Source organism: Nyctereutes procyonoides, unplaced genomic scaffold, assembly GCF_905146905.1.
Source record: "Nyctereutes procyonoides isolate TBG_1078 unplaced genomic scaffold, NYPRO_anot_genome, whole genome shotgun sequence".
Lineage (NCBI taxonomy): Eukaryota > Metazoa > Chordata > Mammalia > Carnivora > Canidae > Nyctereutes > Nyctereutes procyonoides.
In genome coordinates this window covers 724,148-742,543 of record NW_026575031.1, presented here as the reverse complement: position 1 = coordinate 742,543, position 18,396 = coordinate 724,148, and the positions used below count along the sequence as shown (strand labels likewise).

The following is an 18,396-nucleotide window of genomic DNA, read 5'->3' as shown; positions in this document are numbered from 1 at the left end:
AGATTTTTAAAAACCGTCTAATGAGCCAACTGGCACACTCCAATCATATTTACTTATTAAACACAAAACTAAGACTATCAACTTGAAAGGAAGACTTTAAGAGAGAGAACAATCCTTGTTTTACTGGATCCTAAGAACATAGAAAGAGAACCATAGAAACAGGTGACTAATCTGAAGTGTCACAGAATGTGAAATACCTGTGAAGGTCATTGAACAGATTTGACAAGCATTTGATTTGCGCCCTGTGGAAGCCATCCTAATCTTCAGAATTTCCCTTGGAGCACTTAACCCAAAAGTAAAAAAGCAGCTTATTTTTGGTAAATGTGAGTTTCTTGCAACAACTGGCTTTGTTCTAAAAAGGATCTAGAGGATTCCAGGGATCAGACACCAAATGTACATGAACAGTGATTTTTTAAAAATATTTATTTATTTGAGAAAGAGCACAAGCAGGGGTGGGGGCAGAGGCAGAAGGAGAAGCAGACTCCCTGCTGAGCAGGGAGCCCCAACATGTGGCTCAATCCTGGGACCCTGAGATCATGACCTGAGCCGAAGGCAGATGCTAACTGACTGAGCCACCCAGGCACCCCTCAAACAGTGATTTTTTAAACAAGCATACATGGTTTAGGGAGGCAGGTAATAATTTTCATGATGCCCGCTTCCCTGGGAATTTTCCCAAGCCTTTTCTAGAACTTGAGATGGTATCCATGTTCTTTTGGAAATTTCGTATTGAAGAGTGATTTGGAGATGAGTTAAAGGGTAGAAACAAATAAAAGCAAGAGCTAAGAACAGAATGTGACAGGAATCTAACGGTATAAAAAATATACAAAACAGTCTCACCTAAGGGGTGGGGAATAAAGTGCTGACCTCAGAAATCTTGGGAATGAATATAGACGGTAAGACCAAAGGCAAAAGGAACTGTGCACAAGCACTTCAATTGCTAAAGTTTTTTCCATGGGGATACATGTTACTGAGTCTGCAACTGTTCTACACATATAATGGACATGAGCAGTTACTAATGGCAGGAGCCAGGTTTCTCACTGTTGAATGGTTACAGACAAGCAAGAGGTAGCTAGATAGTCCAGGTAGAAATGCATTAGAAACACATTAGAATTAGGATAAGAATTAGGATACATCAGGACGCTAAACTCATGTTTGACTTGATATTGATGCAGATACTCACATATGGAAACATTTCTAGATATGTTGTATACACATGGGTCAGTATAACACACACATATCCACTGCTGTGTCAGCTGAGAGTGCCTAAAAGTAATGATATCACAGTAGCAACAAGCACAGCTAGTACCAGATCTTGGTTTCTAATACCATTTTCCAATGAGAGAACAGGGCTTCTTAGAGAAAGGACTGGTCCTAGTGCTGGGGCAGGAAATACATAAGGATGATCCTGGAGAATCCTATATTGCAAGGAAATGCAGGCAGAGGGGAGGAGCGTGCAGGGAAGGAAAGATAATGGGCATATGTCCAAGGGACACAGGGGCCAACTGAAAGAGCCCCCTGGGGGCCAAAACTGGAAAAAATTGAGTGACAAAATAGAGTAATGATGGATTATAACCCAAAGCATAAAATGAATATATGGATTCCATATTAATGTAAATAAATGATTAAACATATAAGAAAGAATAGACAAATCTCCCATGTAGAAGAATTCCAAATGATTTCTTTTTTTAAAATGTTGATTCAATGTGTAAAAATAGGAAAAGTTATTAACATGGAAAATGAAAATTGGTAATGAAGTCATCCCTCTATGTTTGGCTTTCTGAAAAGATATAGATGATATTAAACGTAAAGTTGAGGTTAATGATAAGAAAATCGCAAGGTAGTTGAACATTAGGAATATTCACTTTTTTTGCTTGATTAGATAGCCATGTGATCATTGCATTTCATGTGTAGTTTCACCTGAAAACACTAGGGCCTGCTTTTCATACTGTGGAAGCTTAGAGTTCCTTGGAACCCTTCTTAGACCAAGGTGGAGGTGAGAGTGGGCAGGAGTGCCCTTCTGTCCTGCTGAACCAGAGCATTTGACTCAAAGAATGTTCTTCATTGTGGTATTTTATTTAAAGAATGTATTCTGAAGCTAAAAGAATATCTCTGAAAAATCACTGCACTGCCAAATTCTGGTGGTCCTTCCTAGTTAAAGTTTCCTACGATGGGGGGAGCAAGAAGTAATACCCTGGGAAAATAGTGAGCCACAAAATAATAGGTGACTTTCGGAAGGAGCTATCTGCTAATATAAGCAAGTGTCCTGTATGCTTACAAGGGCAAGATTCAGAGCAGCTTATGATGTTTCAGTAAAATAAGGATGCCCTCCTCTCCATAGGGCCCTTGCATTGGGAACCAACAAAGCCTGGCTCACAGCAGGCTGTGGGACGCAGTGGTCGGCTTCCTCCACGTATTTGCTAACATGCAGATGAAACTCTCTCAGGTACTGTGGCCCTTCCCTGCTGTGTCATTGGTGTGAACTGCTAAATCACTGCCCCTCCCTTGGTACTCCCCGCCTTGTGGATGTGGCTGCTTGATCAAATGGCTGGAAAAGCAATGCAGATTAGGTCTCACTTTTAAACCTGGAGGCCTCAAGGGGCGATAGAAATGAATACCTGCAGGGGTGTCCCAGACAGGCTTTGGCATGGATGCAGCTTCCTTCCTTGTGTCCCACCAACCTCCCCTTTACATAATTGCCTCAACATTTGCTTTTTATGATGCTAGATCCTTTTTGCTTCCTTGTCACTGTTTTGTCAATTTATGACAATCTATCAGCCCCTTCTGGGTCTGTCACATGTCTGCATGTCTCTGTAACTCATATATCCCTCCTCTCTCACCTTGGCTTCCCCTCCCTCCCTATCTCTGCCTTTCCTTCTCACTCCCCATCTCTCTGGCAAGATGAATCAGAATCACTCAGAACATTTATTATGAACACATAAATGGAGTGGATGTAGTTGTCGATTGCCTCTCTCCATGGCAACACATGAGGGAGAACTTTCAGGATGTGTTTCAGGCTGATTAGAGTAACATTTACAGCATTAATTTAAGTGATGTGTATCTAAAATGTTCAAGGCTGTCACATCTGCCTCCTCTCTTCTGGAATGTGCTATTAAACCCTTTCATTTTTCCCCTTTTGACTCTGGCCTTATGGGAGGAGAGAGTTCCTGGGAGCACTGCTAATCTGGCAGTAATACATCCAGTCCTGTGTCAGCCCAGCCTAGGGCAGTGTGGTGTAGAGAGGCTCTGGATACAGGAGCCTGGCTCTGCTGCCTCTTCACTGGTGACTTTCAGGGAGTCACTTCCCCTTCCTGGTTTGTGGTTCCACTGTCTGTGAACTATGGGGAATTAGAGTAAATGATCTGAGGTCTCTTCTAGCTCTTCTATCCTACACTTCTGTGATGTTCTTTATATAGCTAGGACCCACACCAAAGGGTGGCGATCCCTCTGAAAGTTGAGAGACTCGACAAAGAACCGTATTTGTGAGAGGGAAACTGTACAAGAAGTGTGACCCAGAATGCATTTTGTAATCTCACTCTCACATTACCCACCTCAGATCTTCCAAGGATTGTTTTCCTTCTGTAGAGTTGAAAACAGAGAGCTAATTTGGCAATGCTGAAATGAAAATCATCCAGAGGAGTAGCCTCAATTATATGTCATTTTAAGGGACCAGTGGCACCCAGATCACCACCAACTAGAATCAGGAGACTAAATTAACCCAAAAAGAAAGGAGAACCCACTTTGAGATTGTAGCCTTGACATCTTAATTGGGTTGCAGCACTATTCCCCAAAAGCTCACCTAGTAATTCTCCAGTATAAAAAACAACATGAACTAAGAGAAATACCTAACGGCTCTTTGGTGGATTGGGTCACTCAGTAGTTTTGAACAACAAGTGATACATCTGCCACATTGTACTAATAAAAGAGAAACTAAAGGAGCTCTGTTAGATGAGCCCTGCTGCAGTGAGCCCCCCTGATGCTACCAACAGCGGATAAGACATCCACATTCACAATGCACATAGCCTTCACCTCATCTTTCCAGAGCAGGCTCTTCTTGCTCACTGCCCTATACTTTGCTGAGGGATCAGATAGCTCAGGGGTATCTCCTGTTTCTGTTCTAGGATTCCAGTCAGATCGAGCTGCTGAAGGAACTCTTGGATCTCCTTCAGGACATGGTGGTGATGCTTCTGTCCCTCCTGGAAGGTTGGGCTGTTTGGTATAACTAGGCATTCACACAACTGTAATTGGTCTGAGCACTAACCATACTAATCATGCAGATTATCCTTCTGGCAGGTTGTTGATGCCATATGACATTGGTTAGAAAGCCAAATTTTCAGAAGCAAAAAATGAGTGAGGGGCACATGGTCTGATGGACAAAGCCTGAAACCAACTCATTTTGTATTAATAGGAAAGCCAGAATGAACTGGGGAAAACCTCCAAGCTTTGCTCTTCCCTATCCTCTCCCTCTCCCTACTGCTTTTCAGTACATCTGGCTGCCAGTGTGTATGCCAGCCATCTAGTTGGGCACCCTCCTAGGTCTAAGGGGATAAGAGGGGCACCACTTATCCCTATGTGCCCCCAATAATCTGATAATAAAACCAATTCCCAGGCCCCAGTCCAGATAAGAGGCACTGGTGTGGCTATCTCCTTCTTCTCTTTGTTCCTTTCCCCCTTGGCTCCTAGTGGTGTAGTCTTTATGGCTTGCTGTTCCCTCCTACCCATTTCCAAACCATCACGGTCAGGAAAGAGCCGACTGATTGGGCACACAAGTTTTCTAAAAATAGCTACCTGACCAGTTACATGATGGATTGGGTTTATTTATATATTTGTATGTCTTTTTTAACCTGCCTCACAGGGAATGTGGTAAATGGAACTATTGGCAAGCAGATGGTTGACACACTGGTAGAATCATCTACCAATGTAGAAATGATCTTGAAATTCTTTGACATGTTCTTGAAACTTAAAGACCTAACCAGCTCAGACACCTTCAAAGAATATGACCCAGATGGTAAAGGGATTATCTCCAAAAAAGAGTTCCAGAAGGCCATGGAAGGGCAAAAACAGTACACACAGTCAGAGATTGACTTTCTCCTTTCATGTGCAGAAGCTGATGAGAATGATATGTTTAATTACATTGATTTTGTAGACCGGTTCCATGAGCCGGCCAAGGACATAGGGTTTAATGTGGCAGTGTTACTGACGAATCTCTCCGAACATATGCCAAATGATTCTCGCCTGAAGTGTCTGTTGGACCCAGCAGAAAGTGTACTAAATTACTTTGAACCCTACCTGGGACGTATTGAGATCATGGGAGGGGCCAAGAAAATTGAGCGTGTTTATTTTGAAATCAGTGAATCCAGTCGAACTCAATGGGAGAAGCCCCAAGTGAAGGAATCTAAGCGGCAGTTCATCTTTGATGTGGTCAATGAAGGTGGAGAGCAAGAAAAGATGGAACTGTTTGTGAACTTCTGTGAGGATACCATTTTTGAAATGCAGTTAGCATCTCAGATCTCTGAATCTGACTCAGCTGACAGACCCGAAGAAGAGGAGGAAGAAGATGAAGATCCATCTTATATGTTAGAAATTGAGGGTGAGGAGGAGGACAGCAAGTCTCTCGAGTCTGCCTCTGCATTTGCCATGGCCTGTGCCTCAGTGAAGAGAAATGTTGCCAACTTTCTGAAGAAGGCAACCCTGAAGAACCTCAGGAAGCAGTACAGGAAGGTGAAAAAGATGACTGTGAAGGAGCTGGTGAAGGTGTTTTTCTCTTTCTTCTGGATGTTGTTTCTGGAGCTGTTCCGGTTGTTTTTCGCCATATTGGGAGGAATCTTTCAGATCCTCTGGAACACAGTGTTTGGAGGGGGCCTAGTGGAAGGGGCAAAGAACATCAGAGTGACCAAGATCCTGGGTGACATGCCTGACCCAACCCAATTTGGTATCCATGATGATGCCATGGATTCTGAGAGGGCAGAGGTGACTGAGCCAGGTATTACACCTGAATTGATTCACTTCGTGAAGGCTGAAAAGGGAGACGCAGATATCATGTCAGATCTCTTTGGATTCCACCCAAAGAAAGAAGGTGGCTTAAAGCATGGGCCTGAAGTGGGTTTGGGTGACCTCTCTGAGATTATTGGCAAGGATGAGCCACCTACACTAGAGAGTACTGTACGGAAGAAAAGAAAAGCACAGGTAAGCATGAGTTGTTTCTGTCCTCTTTCCTTTATGCCCAGAAATAGATCTGTAGTCGTTTCTGACCCCAGTTCCCTAGAAGCCAACATCATGTTAGGTACCAGCTCTTCTATATTCTGATCTTAGGATTCCAGCTTTGCTGTGTCTGGGAAGAGTGACACTCAGATGGTTGCCTCAGGGTCTAATTGTTGGGTGGTCTTCAATTTACATTGTAGAGGTCAAACCTGATGGTCTTCCACAGCCTCAGTAGAAGGTTGGTTCTCATGGGGTGGAGGTTCATCCAGTGAATGGGAAGCATCAAAAACCAAGTAGAGATTTCTTACACCATCCAAATTAGAGTGTTCCTATAAAACCTTTTGTAAGCTGAAAGGTCATAAAGCAAAGAAGTAAAAATCCTTTTCGGATGCCTTTCAGGTAGCACAAACAGGTACTGATGAAGGTCTCTCATAAAAGTCAAGTGGCATAAAACAAACTTTCAGATAGTGGGAGACCTTTCTTTTGAGATGATACTTCTGCAGTGTCCCAAATGGTCCAGATGATATCATAGGATTTAGCACAGCCTCATGCTTGGAACATTTTCATTCTTAAGATACACCCACTCTCCAACTGGACTTTGAGTCAGTTGACTAGATTAAGGGAATAATAGTAATTCAGAACCCCTTAGTCATGGAAAGTTCTGGGTGTTCCCCTCCATTGCAGCATTCAACTCACAGCATCATCCTAGGATTAAAAAGAATGTGGAGAGGGATCCCTGAGTGGCGCAGCGGTTTGGCACCTGCCTTTGGCCCAGGGCGTGATCCGGGAGACCCGGGATCGAATACCACATCAGGCTCCCGGTGCATGGAGCCTGCTTCTGCCTCTGCCTCTGCCTATGTCTCTGCCTCTCTCTCTCTCTCTCTCTCTCTCTCTCTCTCTCTCTCTGTGTGTGTGTTTGTGTGTGTGACTATCATAAATAAAAAAAATAAAAAGAAATGAAAAATTTTTTAAAAATAAAAAATAAAAAAAATAAAAAGAATGTGGAGAGAAGTGTGAAGACTTCAGAGCCCAAAGACTAATTTATTCATTTAATTAATATTTATTGAAGATTATTAATACGTGCTTCCCACTGTTTGGGACTCTGAGAAGACAGTGGTGAGAAGTGCATTGTCCCTATAATTTAGTGGGGGAAAAAATACATATTGCAGAAGTCAGTGCAAGCATGAAGAATGTTAGGAAGGAAGAATGCCAGGTAAAAAAAATATATAGGAGAGAACTCTCACCTAATTTTGGAGAGTCAGGGATGGAAGCATCAGAACTATAGGACTCCTTGCAATATGAATTTATTTACTCTGTTTTGCTCCCTGATGTAGCCCGAGGTCCCAGATAGAGTTTGATACATGATAGGGACTCATTCAAGGCCTTTTACATATCAGGCTGTGCTCTATCTATGGGAATACACTGGTTAACAAGAGAGAAAACATGCTTTAATAGATCTTAACTTCTAGTAGAAGAAGACAACAAATCAATAAGATAATTATCATCTGTGACCCATGCTGAAAGAAATGAACAAGGTCATGTGTTACAAAGAGAATACAGGCCCTACTATGGGATAGGATGGTTAGGAGACCTCTAAAAAGGTGTCATCTGACCCAAGTCCTAAAGGATGGCAGGCACAGGAAAGACCAGGGCAGTCATATTCCAGAGAGAGGAGTGGCTTGTGCAAAGATCTTGGTGCAAGGAAGGATTTGGAATATGCTAGAAAAGAAAATGAGGTCTGGGTATTTGGGTATAGGAGGTAATGAGACGAGGATGGAGAGAAAGGCCATGATCACCTAGACCTTATAGACCTCACTGAGGAACTTGAATTTTATTCTAGGTGCAATGATCATCCGTCAGAGGGATGCGGGGTAGTGCTTAAGAGTGTTGAAGACAAGGCAGGAATTCTGTGTGATGGAAGCAGGTTCTAGATTGGACCTAGTGTATCTGTGTCCCATCTCTCTCTGACCCAGTGGGGCAGTAGGACCAGTGCCGTGGGGTCCTAGCACAAGTCTTCTCTTGGAGTTGAATAATAGCAGGGAAACTGAGTTTTTAAGTTTGAAACCTTTGTGCTGGCATTTCTCCAGAGTAGCTTGATCTGTTGTGGGATACTTAACATCCCATGATCCTGAGGAAAGCAGAGGCATCTTGAAGGAAGAAAGCCATGGGGACATGTGACCAAGGACATGAAAATGGCCAATGCTATATGCGGCTCATGACCATGATCTCTTTAACTTGCGGAAAACTTAACTGATTGTTATTTTTGTCCAGGCAGCAGAGATGAAAGCAGCACATGATGCAGAAGGAAAAGTGGAACCCGAGAAAATGGAGTAAGTTCTTGGTAGCTTCAACTCCCTGCAGTGCTATGGCAGATAGTTCTTGATAGCATCTACTATTCTATTGCTGTGGTAAATAGAAATTTTGGTTTCTGTTAACACAAACAGATATTATGCAAGTCCCAGAAACACTTCTTTCTGCCCCAGCTATACAGTAAACACATTCTATTAATCACAGTAACTTTGTCATTGCACTAGTAGATCAGAATATCACTGTCTGGCCAAACGAATTTTTTTTTAAGATTTTATTTATTTATTCATGAGAGACACAAAGTGAGAGAGGCAGAGACATAGGCAGAGGGAGAAGCAGGCTCCTCACAGGGAGCCCGATGTGGGAGTTGATCCCGGAACCCCAGGATCACGCCCTGAGCCAAAGGCAGATGCTCAACCACTGAGCCACCCAGGAGCCCCTGGCCAAACGAATTCTTGAACACAGTTGGCAACTTCATACAATGGTAGTGGTAGTGATATCTAATGTATTGAATACATATGACATGCCAGGGTCTGTGCTAAGGTCTTTTTTTTTTCCCCTCGAGAAAGTGTGTGCAAGTGGAGGGGGAGGGGAAGTAGGAGAGGGAGAGGAAAAGAATCTCAAGCAGACTCCCCACTGAGCTTGGAGCATGACATGGGGCTCCATCATATGACCCTGAGATCATGACCTGAGCTGAAATCAAAAGTTGGATGCTTAACCGACTGAGCCACTCAGGAGGCCCAGTGTGCCAGGATCTTTTATATAGTATCCCACTTGATTCCTAGCACAAGCTTAGAAGAATAGGTACTACTACTAATTCCAACAGTCTTAAAAAGTAAAGGACAACTTTTCCAAAGGGAAAAAAGTTGCTCAGCTACATATCAGAAGAGGATTACAAACTTATTTACAACTGACACCTCCCTGTGACTGTGGCTCATCAAAGTGGTGTCACTCATTAAATCCCAAGGTGACATCGAGGCACTGTGGGGAAATGCAGACTTGAAGTTCCCACCCTCGAGGAATAATTACAAGATTTCTTTTTAATCTAGTCTCCTTATCGGGGCCAGGCCTCCAGCTGCCCTTCTACACTGAATGGGTTTCTCATTCCTACAGCCTAGAAGATGGGGAGAAGGAGGATATGGCCAAAGAGGAAGAACAGGCCGAGGCCCCGTGGGCAGAAGTGACAAAGAAGAAGAAGCCACGGCGGGGCCAGAAAGTCGAGAAGCCTGAAGCCTTCATGGCTAATTTCTTCAAAGGGCTGGAAATCTATCAGACCAAGTTACTGGTAAGCACTCCAGCCTTGGCCCCACTCCTGGCATAGACCTCAGACCATGGCCACATTCTGTTTCATTGTTGATCCTCTTTCTCTCCTCTTCTCCTTCACCTGTCTGTTCCTTACGTGTTGGAGGAAAAGGAAAAGAGGGTAACCTGGGGAAGGCCAAGCACTGCTGCCCTGCTACCCAGCCCTGCATGTGCTCTCTGCAGGGCAGGAGGGTGCAGATAACCCATTCTAGCTGGTCCTTTATGTGTGTCATGTGCATACTTGGCCAATCATAGTCCAAAGGTCAGAAGTAATTGGATCATTTGGGATACAAAAAGAATATGCTTGTGTTAGGTTCTCTTATTACTCCTCAGAAGTTTTGTTATCCCACATGCATCCTACCAGAGCTTGTGATGTCCTTCCTCTGACATACTGCCCACTGAGAACAGTTGCTTGTGGCCAGGAGGACACCTTCCCCAACACCATTGGTGAGAGCCCCCTCCACAGACAGCTTGAGAGTTTTCCCCAAGCAGCTACCATTTCAGTCCTCAAGGGCTGGTTTATCTGGAGAAGGTGGCAGTGGGAATGCTCCCCCCTGAGAGGGCAGAGGCAGAGGCTCCATGACTTACAAGGGACAAGACTCTAAGCCAAAGACTGGCCACCTCCAGTGTGGGAGCTACAGGGCTTTTCTGGGGGCCTCAAGTACTCATAATTTCCAAATAGACTACATTCTATGTGGAACACACACACACACACACACACACGAGCACCTTCACAACAGCATTTGAATCCTCTGCTGGTGACATGTTTAGGCATTTTGTTCCCTGAGGGGTAACTCAGAGCAAGGTTCCTTTGAGCATCATTCTCAGCAATTCTTTTTTAAATCAACATCTCACATCTCAGTTCCACCCGAAATAAGTCCAGATTCTCTTAGAAGAGTGGTTACCAAGAGTAGGGATACATTTCTAACTAGAAAAGTTCTTTGGTTTGAGGAAAGGAAAGTCTCTTTCCCTTCCAAAACTATTCTACTTGTGCCTCTCCTTTCCTTTTCAGCATTACCTGGCCAGGAATTTCTACAACCTGAGGTTCCTCGCTCTGTTTGTCGCCTTCGCTATCAACTTCATTCTGCTCTTTTACAAGGTGATACCACATTCAGGAGCTATTTGCTAAATATCTATGTACTTTTTTAAAAAATCATAATAGAAATTACGCTGTTAACTAGAGCAAAAACTCTAATATCTAAGGAAGTTTCTAAGACATTGGCTTCTATAAGGTTACGGTCTTTAGCAGCGTGAAGAATGGAGACACTGCTGGCCAGGGAAGCCAGTAAGGGCACTATTTCCATAGTTCAGGCTTTCTCATGATTACTGCATAAACTCTCCAAATATGTGTTGGGTGCTTACTATATGCTAGACTCTATATTGGGCACTCTGGTATATTTCAAAATGTATGATAAGTATAGTTCTTTCCTTAAAGGATAAGTCAACAGAAAGTCATTGTCATTGGCCTAGATGTTAGAGCCGTTATGAAGGAAGAATTAATAGTAGCTAGGTTTTGGAAGTGAGACAAGAGGGAGTAATCAGGATAATTAAAGACTTTGAACATTGGTAAGTGAGTCTCATAGATTGTGGGCACCAAATAAATGTTAGTGGAATGAATTAATGAATGATAGGTCCTGGATTCTCGACATAGTCTTTAACTGGCTATTCTAACTTTTGCCTCTTTCCCTTTCTATCTAAAACCACCAATCTAACAAATAAAAATAAAAAAATAACACCACCAATCTAGTTTTTATAAAACATGCTTTTACCTACACCCACCTGCCACTGGGTTGAACTAGTAATGGCTTTCTGTTGTCTGTAGACGAAAAATGGAAGTCTATAGAGGGGTATGGCAAAGCTTGATTTTTAGCTTATGGTTGACGTGGCTGCAGACAGTCATAGAGGTGAAGAGAGCCAGCAGGAATGGGGCTGCAGGAGGAAAGCCTCACAGGTGTAGATTTGGAGGCCATCTGTGTAAGAACGGCAGTTCAAAGGTGTCTAAAAGGGAATGGAAAATGACAAGTGTGTGTGTGTGCATGTGCACATGTGCATGTTTGTGTCCCAGCCTCCTCCCAGGACACAGCATTTCAGAAATCACCTCCTGTGGCATAGGGATTACAGTGTATGTAGTACAGCTTTCCTAACTTTGACATTTTTTGCTTTGTTTCAAGAGGCCATCTCTGTGTCTTAAAAATTTTGTTTGTAGTTATTAGAGATACTGCAGATTCCTAGTAATAAGTTATGTAAACCTCACTCACTCAGCACGTACTGCTGCATCACTACTATGGGTGCAACATATGCTAGAAATCTAAAAAATAGGAGAGAGCCCAGTGGCAGAGACTCCTTTTATAAGACAGCGTGTGTCTTGGGCCAGGTCACTGAAGAACCTCTAGAAGAAGAGACAGAGGACATTGCAAACCTGTGGAATTCCTTTAATGATGAAGAAGAAGAAGAAGCGATGGTGTTCTTTGTTCTGCAGGAGAGCACTGGGTATATGGCACCGACGTTGCGGGCTTTGGCCATTATCCACACCATCATCTCTTTGGTCTGTGTGGTGGGCTATTACTGCCTGAAGGTGAGTTGCTGGCCACTCTGAATCTAGTATCACTCCTCAGGGAATTTTGAGCCCAGCCAGGCCATTGTCCTCCGGAACTTTTTGCCCACAGACTGAAGTTCATGGAATGGTGGCATTGCCATCACCAGGGAGCAGGTTAGAACTGCAGAATCTTGCCACATCCTGAGCCTTTTAAACCAAAATCTACAACTCTGCATGCCTCCCAGGTGATCTGTATTCACACTAGTTTGAGAAGCCTTGCTCTGGGAGTCCGTTTTCAGGCACTTCCTGTTGAGGTTCATAGGATTAACAATCGCCAGGCTAAGTCACACATAGAGCTAGTAATGAGAACTGCTTCTGATCTTTGAACTTAGGTTGGAGTTTTTATTAAAATGCTTTTCTGGCAGCCTGGGTAGCTCAGCAGCTTAGCGCCGCCTTCAGCCCAGGGCGTGATCCTGGAGACCTGGGATGGAGTCTAACATCAGACTCCCTGCATGCAGCCTGCTTCTCCCTCTGCCTGTGTCTCTACCTCTCTCTGTGTGTCTCTCATGAATAAATAAAATCTTTTTTAAAAAATGCTTTTCACCTTCCAAAATTTATTAGGTTTCAACTATTCAGGATATTAGAAGAAAACTTGCTGGTGGATTACTGCTTCAGTTATCTCATGCTGTATAACTGCCCCTAAAACTTAGTGGCTTACAATAGGAGTCATTTTGTCTCTCTGATCCCATGGGTTGACTGGGCACATTTGAGCAGTTCCTCTGCTCCATGTGAAGGCAGCTGTGTCAGCAACTGTCTGCTCAGTGGGCTGGCTTATCCACGATGGCACACCCTCATGCCTGGCACATTGACAAGGGAAGAGCTGGAAGGCTGGGCTCAGCTGGGGCGTCTGGGCCTCTTTCTCCAAGGGGCAGGGCATCCCTCTTTCCACGGGCCTCTCCATGTGTTCTCACCAGCAAGGGAGTTGGACTTCTTGTATATGATGGTGGCCTGGGGGCTCCAAGAGGAGGACAGAAGTGGAAGCTGCTGGCCCTTCTTAAGGCTTAGGCCTAGAACTGGCACAGTGTCATTTTTACTGCCTTTATTGGTGGCAGAAGGTTACAGGGTCAGCTCAGATTCATTGCACAGGAGGTGAGGGGGAGCCACACAGGGAATGAATAGCAGCAGACATGGTTCACTGGGGCCATCTTCAGACACTACTATGGTTATATGAATCTTTGTTTATTCCTGTGAGTCGTTCTATTTTTGGTGTTCTAAGTCCAGTTCTGTTGCTGCTATACCACATCTTTTTCCTCATTACATTTTTTTTTCTTAAGTGGGAAGTCTCCTTGGCCATAGATCAAACCATCTTCTCCCTGGGAAGAGTCCAAAACATATATTCCTATCCTTCTAGTCCTCACTACCCCCAGTGAACTATACTATCATGCAGGAAATCCAGCTATCCCCCTGGGGAGACCGCGTGCCCTAACCCACACCAAAGACTCCTTTGTCATAATGAAAGCACAGACTCTGGAGCCAGGCTGCCTGGGTGGGACTCAGTTTTACCACTAACCTCACCATTCCTCTGATTCCTCATCTGTAAAAATGAGCATTATAATAATACTACCAACTCCTAAAAGTGTCTGAGGCTGTTAAATTAACAGGTATAAAAGGACTCAGAACACCAAACATAGTAATAACCGTGAGAGCATGTTACTGGTTTACTGTATGGTTTAGCATCCCAGGGCTCAGCTTATTAGATTTGATGCAGATATACTAGGGACCTAGAGAAAACAAAAGGTAAACACTACGTAGGGAATAAAGATGTGCTGATCCTACTTACAAGGGTTTGCAAACCCTTAGAAGACTGAAGGGGGCGTGCTTCAAGTTCCAGAGATGAGTACTGCCCTAAACCTTGGTATTATTATTATTATTATTATTATTCAGAGTCCTCTGAGAAGACAGCAGACGTTAGTCAGTGTAGCTTTACCTTTGCCTTCCCTCCCACATCATCCATCATCTAGCAGCCATCATTGATTCTTCACAGTGTGCGAATGCCTATTAATAGCCTTTGCCACCTTCCTGTCCTTAGTCTTTTATCTCCTTGGTGGTGTTTTGTCACTTTAAAGAAGAAAAAGGGCACTGGGTGTTACATGCAACTGATTAATTATTGAACACTACACCTGAAACTAATGATGTACTATATGTTGGCTAATTGAATTCGAATTTAAAAAAAAAAAAGGACAAGAAGTAACTCTTTACAAATTGTGATCTAAATTTTGTCTCTTTTTTCTTGGAAATAAAGAAATAGTGTGGAGCTTATGGATATCAAAAGCTTTGAGAAAGAGTTATTGGAAGAAATCATCTGGAGACCAAGGCCTGAGGGATGTTGCCAAGTAACCAGTAGCTTTCCAGCCGAATGACAGGCTCCAGCTCTGTCCGTATTAGGCTTTCCTGGCTAGAGGAGCCTTGGCTACTATTCATTTCCAGGGATTTCGGTAGTCTCCTTTGACCTCACTAACTCTGTCCCTTACTTGAAGTATATGTGATGATGGTTGGAGCAAGTAGATACTTACCCCTCCTTCTCTGTGTACTTTTTTGGTGGTAGGTCATCATAGCCATGACACCATCTCTAGCCTAGAATGACAGTTAAAACTGTAAGAGAATGGGGGGTGATAGTCGGGAACCAGTAAGTGGTCATTCTCCAGAAGAAAAGTTCAATACCAGAAGACTATACAGAGCCTAGTGAACCCTCTCCTCCTAGCAAGCAAACCACGTTTCACCAACCAAGCATCAATACCATGAGATGGAGATGACTGTAGCCACTGAAGGGGGCTGGAACATGCCATGGTATTCGTGTGGCTGACTAACCCATTCTAGAATAATTCATTTTCTTTCTAAGTCTTGGATCAAGTCTGGCCTAAGAGTCCTAGGGGACCTAACTCATTTGGCCTAGGTACTGGTCTAAATATGGCCTTCTTTCCAGGATGGGTCAAGGAGTCCAGTTTGTATTATATCAGCTATTTAATCCAAAGCTTGAAGGTGGCCCAAATGAAACCAGATTTTTGGAGGGAGGCGAATTAGCCAAAGGAGTAAGAAGAGATTTGACTTTAGATCCACAACTAGGAACCCTAAGAATCCTACTACAAAGAGATTACTGCCCCAGGGGCACTTGGCTGGCTCAGTCAGAAATGTGACTCTTGATCTCCGCGTCTTCAGTTCAAGCTCTGGGTTAGGTATAGAGATTATTTTTTAAAATAATTATAAGTATATGATATAATAAAAACATAAAAAGAGAGAGATTACTGCCCTGAAGTTGGAAATGCTAATTGGTGGGAATGCTTGGGAGAGGGTGCTGTAATCAGAAAACCTTCTCTGAGTAACTAGTGTCTTCCCACTCCTAGGTCCCTCTGGTGGTATTCAAAAGGGAAAAAGAAATTGCCAGGAAGCTGGAGTTCGATGGCCTGTACATCACTGAACAGCCATCTGAAGATGACATCAAGGGGCAGTGGGACCGCCTGGTAATCAACACACCGTAAGTGTCCCCTCACCTCCATCCCAAAAAGGAAAAAGAAGAGTCTATACCATAAATAGAATGACATGTTCTTAACCAGCCTTGCAGGCTGATTAGTATAAACCTTTTTTTGGTTTCTAGGACTTATTTTCTCTGCTGCCTTCCTAGTGAAATAGCCTGTTGCCCCTCAAACACTTGTGTGTATCTCTGTGCATATAATGGGGGAATCAAGGATATTGTCAGGGAGTGCTGAGTATATGGAATTAAGACCAGATGGCCCAGTACAGTATGACTTCATTTTCCATGTTCGAGTCCTACACAATGTTTCCCTTGCCCGGGGGTTCTGAGATCATCTGATCATCTTCTCCAGAGCTCCCATACGGCACAGCAGTTTGATGACCTCTGAAGTCTTCTCCAACAAGTACCCTGGTTGGTAATAGACTCCTTCCACTATCACTTGGTAGGCAGTTCAAATAGGGCCATCTGGGTGTGGGTGCTACCACCTGTGGTGCTAAGCCTACTTTGTTGGTAGCATGTGTATGATCAGGACCATGGTGGGAAAGAGCACTGATGCAATGGCCAGAGGTGGGACACCAGGTCAGCTCCATTGCTTGTCTGTGAAAGGGGCAAGGTAATGCAGCCCTCTGAGCCTCGATTTCCTCTTCATTAATAGATGCATGAGAATACTGTCAGGTAGTGAAATGGAATAGAGAGGCCAAGCAAAAGTTGGTCAAAACAGGCTTTTAATGGGACGCACTCGGGCAAGGTTCCACAGCCCGCAGGGGAGGGAGAGAATGGGGAAGTCACCAGCTGTCACTCCCCGGGAAACCGTGGGGGGGGTTATAAAGAATTTTTGGCGGGAAGATGGGGGTAGGGTGGCATTCCAATTAGGGTAAGGGTCTGTAACTAAGGGCAAGGTCTTGTAAGCTAAGTTAGGGTAGGGTGGCAAGGTGGCATGGCGGGAAGATGGGGGTGGGGTGGCAAGGCGGCATTATTGGGAGGTTGCTGGCCTGCGGTCGGCCGTTTTGAGGTTCCCAGTCTCTCCAGCCCAACAAATACCACCTCCCAAAGTCTGGGAGATCAATGAGTGTGTGCAGTGCCTTGCACAGGGTAGACATCAAGCAGTTCGTCATTCCCTTTCTCTACTTGTTCACAAAATGGCCATCACCATTAGCGAAGGCAATGTCAGTGTGTTCACAACTGGAAAAATGAGAGTTTTGAGATAAATTAATATGCTGAAAGAGGAGAGATACAGGGCTGGATATGTAAACAGAGATGACTGTGTTGAAACTCTTAGTTGTGCCAATTAAAATGTGCACATCTGCAAATAACAATCCTGACCTCTGGGGGAAGAAAATTGCTTTTATTTTTTTTAAGATGTTTATTTATTTATTCATAACAGACACAGAGAGAGAAGCAGAGACACAGGCAGAGGGAGAAGCAGGCTCCATGCAGGGAGCCCGATGTGGGACTCGATCCCGGGACTCCAGGATCACACACTGCTGAGTGACCGGGGCTGCCCAAGAAAATTGCTCTTTATTCAAAGACAGGCAGACTGAGGGAGGCAGCTCTATAAAGGCACAACTGGGGTCTTTAAAATAGTTTCTAGAAAGGGAAGACTCTTCTCTTAGGGGAAAAAAGAAAAAAGGAAGTATGCAAATCAAAAGCCTGTCCCTCTGCAGGTCCTTGCCAATCCACACAAATAAGGAAAACTAAAGTCGTTTCTGACCCTTTGTCATCACATCACAGAAATTTTGGATACTATTAAATAATGCAATTCTTTGGCTAGCTTTCTACAATTATCAGCAATACTCATGTCTGTGAAAGAGGATATATACCCTAAAAGTCCCAGTAAAAAGGCGGTTTAGTTGCTAAAAATCTAAGTATCTAAGGAGTTAATGAGAAGCACACTAAAACATTCCAATGAGGATAGTTGCTATTTTTTTTGAAGTGGCTTAAATGTCCATGAACACAGAAGTGCATAAATAGCTGTTTTAAAATTATTACATGGGTGAATCTTTTTTTCCCCACAATCATGGCATCATAGTACATGTAGTGGTTTGCAGTAACCTACTTTTTACAGTTAACTATCAAAGAGAGCTATCTTTTTTATTTTATTTTATATTGTTAAACACACATGTTAAGGAAATATAAAATGTGTATTTTAAAGTAGTTCATAATAATGAACTACACAGTTTTACAAATGGAATAGTGACTCATAGCTTTCAAGTCCTGGACATCCTCCCTGATCATGATGTTCCCAAGCCCCACTTAACTATTCTCCTGGCTTTAGCAATATTCAACCTTTCCTTAGTATAATTTAACACTCAGGCATGTTCTCCAGAAGCATTCTTTCATGTTGACTGTTTTTGAACTTTATGTAAATGGAATTATGCTATATGCGTTAATTATACGGTCATACTTTTGTTCAACACTGCATCTGGAACCTGCCCATGTTGATGTGCATGGCCATAGTTGGATCATCTTCAAAACTGCAGCATATTTTCCATTATATAAGTATTTATCATGTACATATCATGTT

General features: G+C 43.4%; 1 protein-coding gene across 1 annotated transcript in view; it reads left to right on the top strand.

Moving 5' to 3' along the window:
• Positions 1-18,396, top strand: part of RYR3 (ryanodine receptor 3) — a 507,628-nt gene that overhangs the window by 475,861 nt on the left and 13,371 nt on the right. Inside the window, exons 86-93 of the mRNA XM_055316631.1 lie at positions 2,339-2,443; positions 4,119-4,200; positions 4,853-6,183; positions 8,470-8,528; positions 9,619-9,790; positions 10,820-10,906; positions 12,182-12,382; positions 15,745-15,875. Coding sequence (XP_055172606.1) covers positions 2,339-2,443; positions 4,119-4,200; positions 4,853-6,183; positions 8,470-8,528; positions 9,619-9,790; positions 10,820-10,906; positions 12,182-12,382; positions 15,745-15,875 — 2,168 coding nt within the window. The remainder of the gene's footprint in view (positions 1-2,338; positions 2,444-4,118; positions 4,201-4,852; positions 6,184-8,469; positions 8,529-9,618; positions 9,791-10,819; positions 10,907-12,181; positions 12,383-15,744; positions 15,876-18,396) is intronic.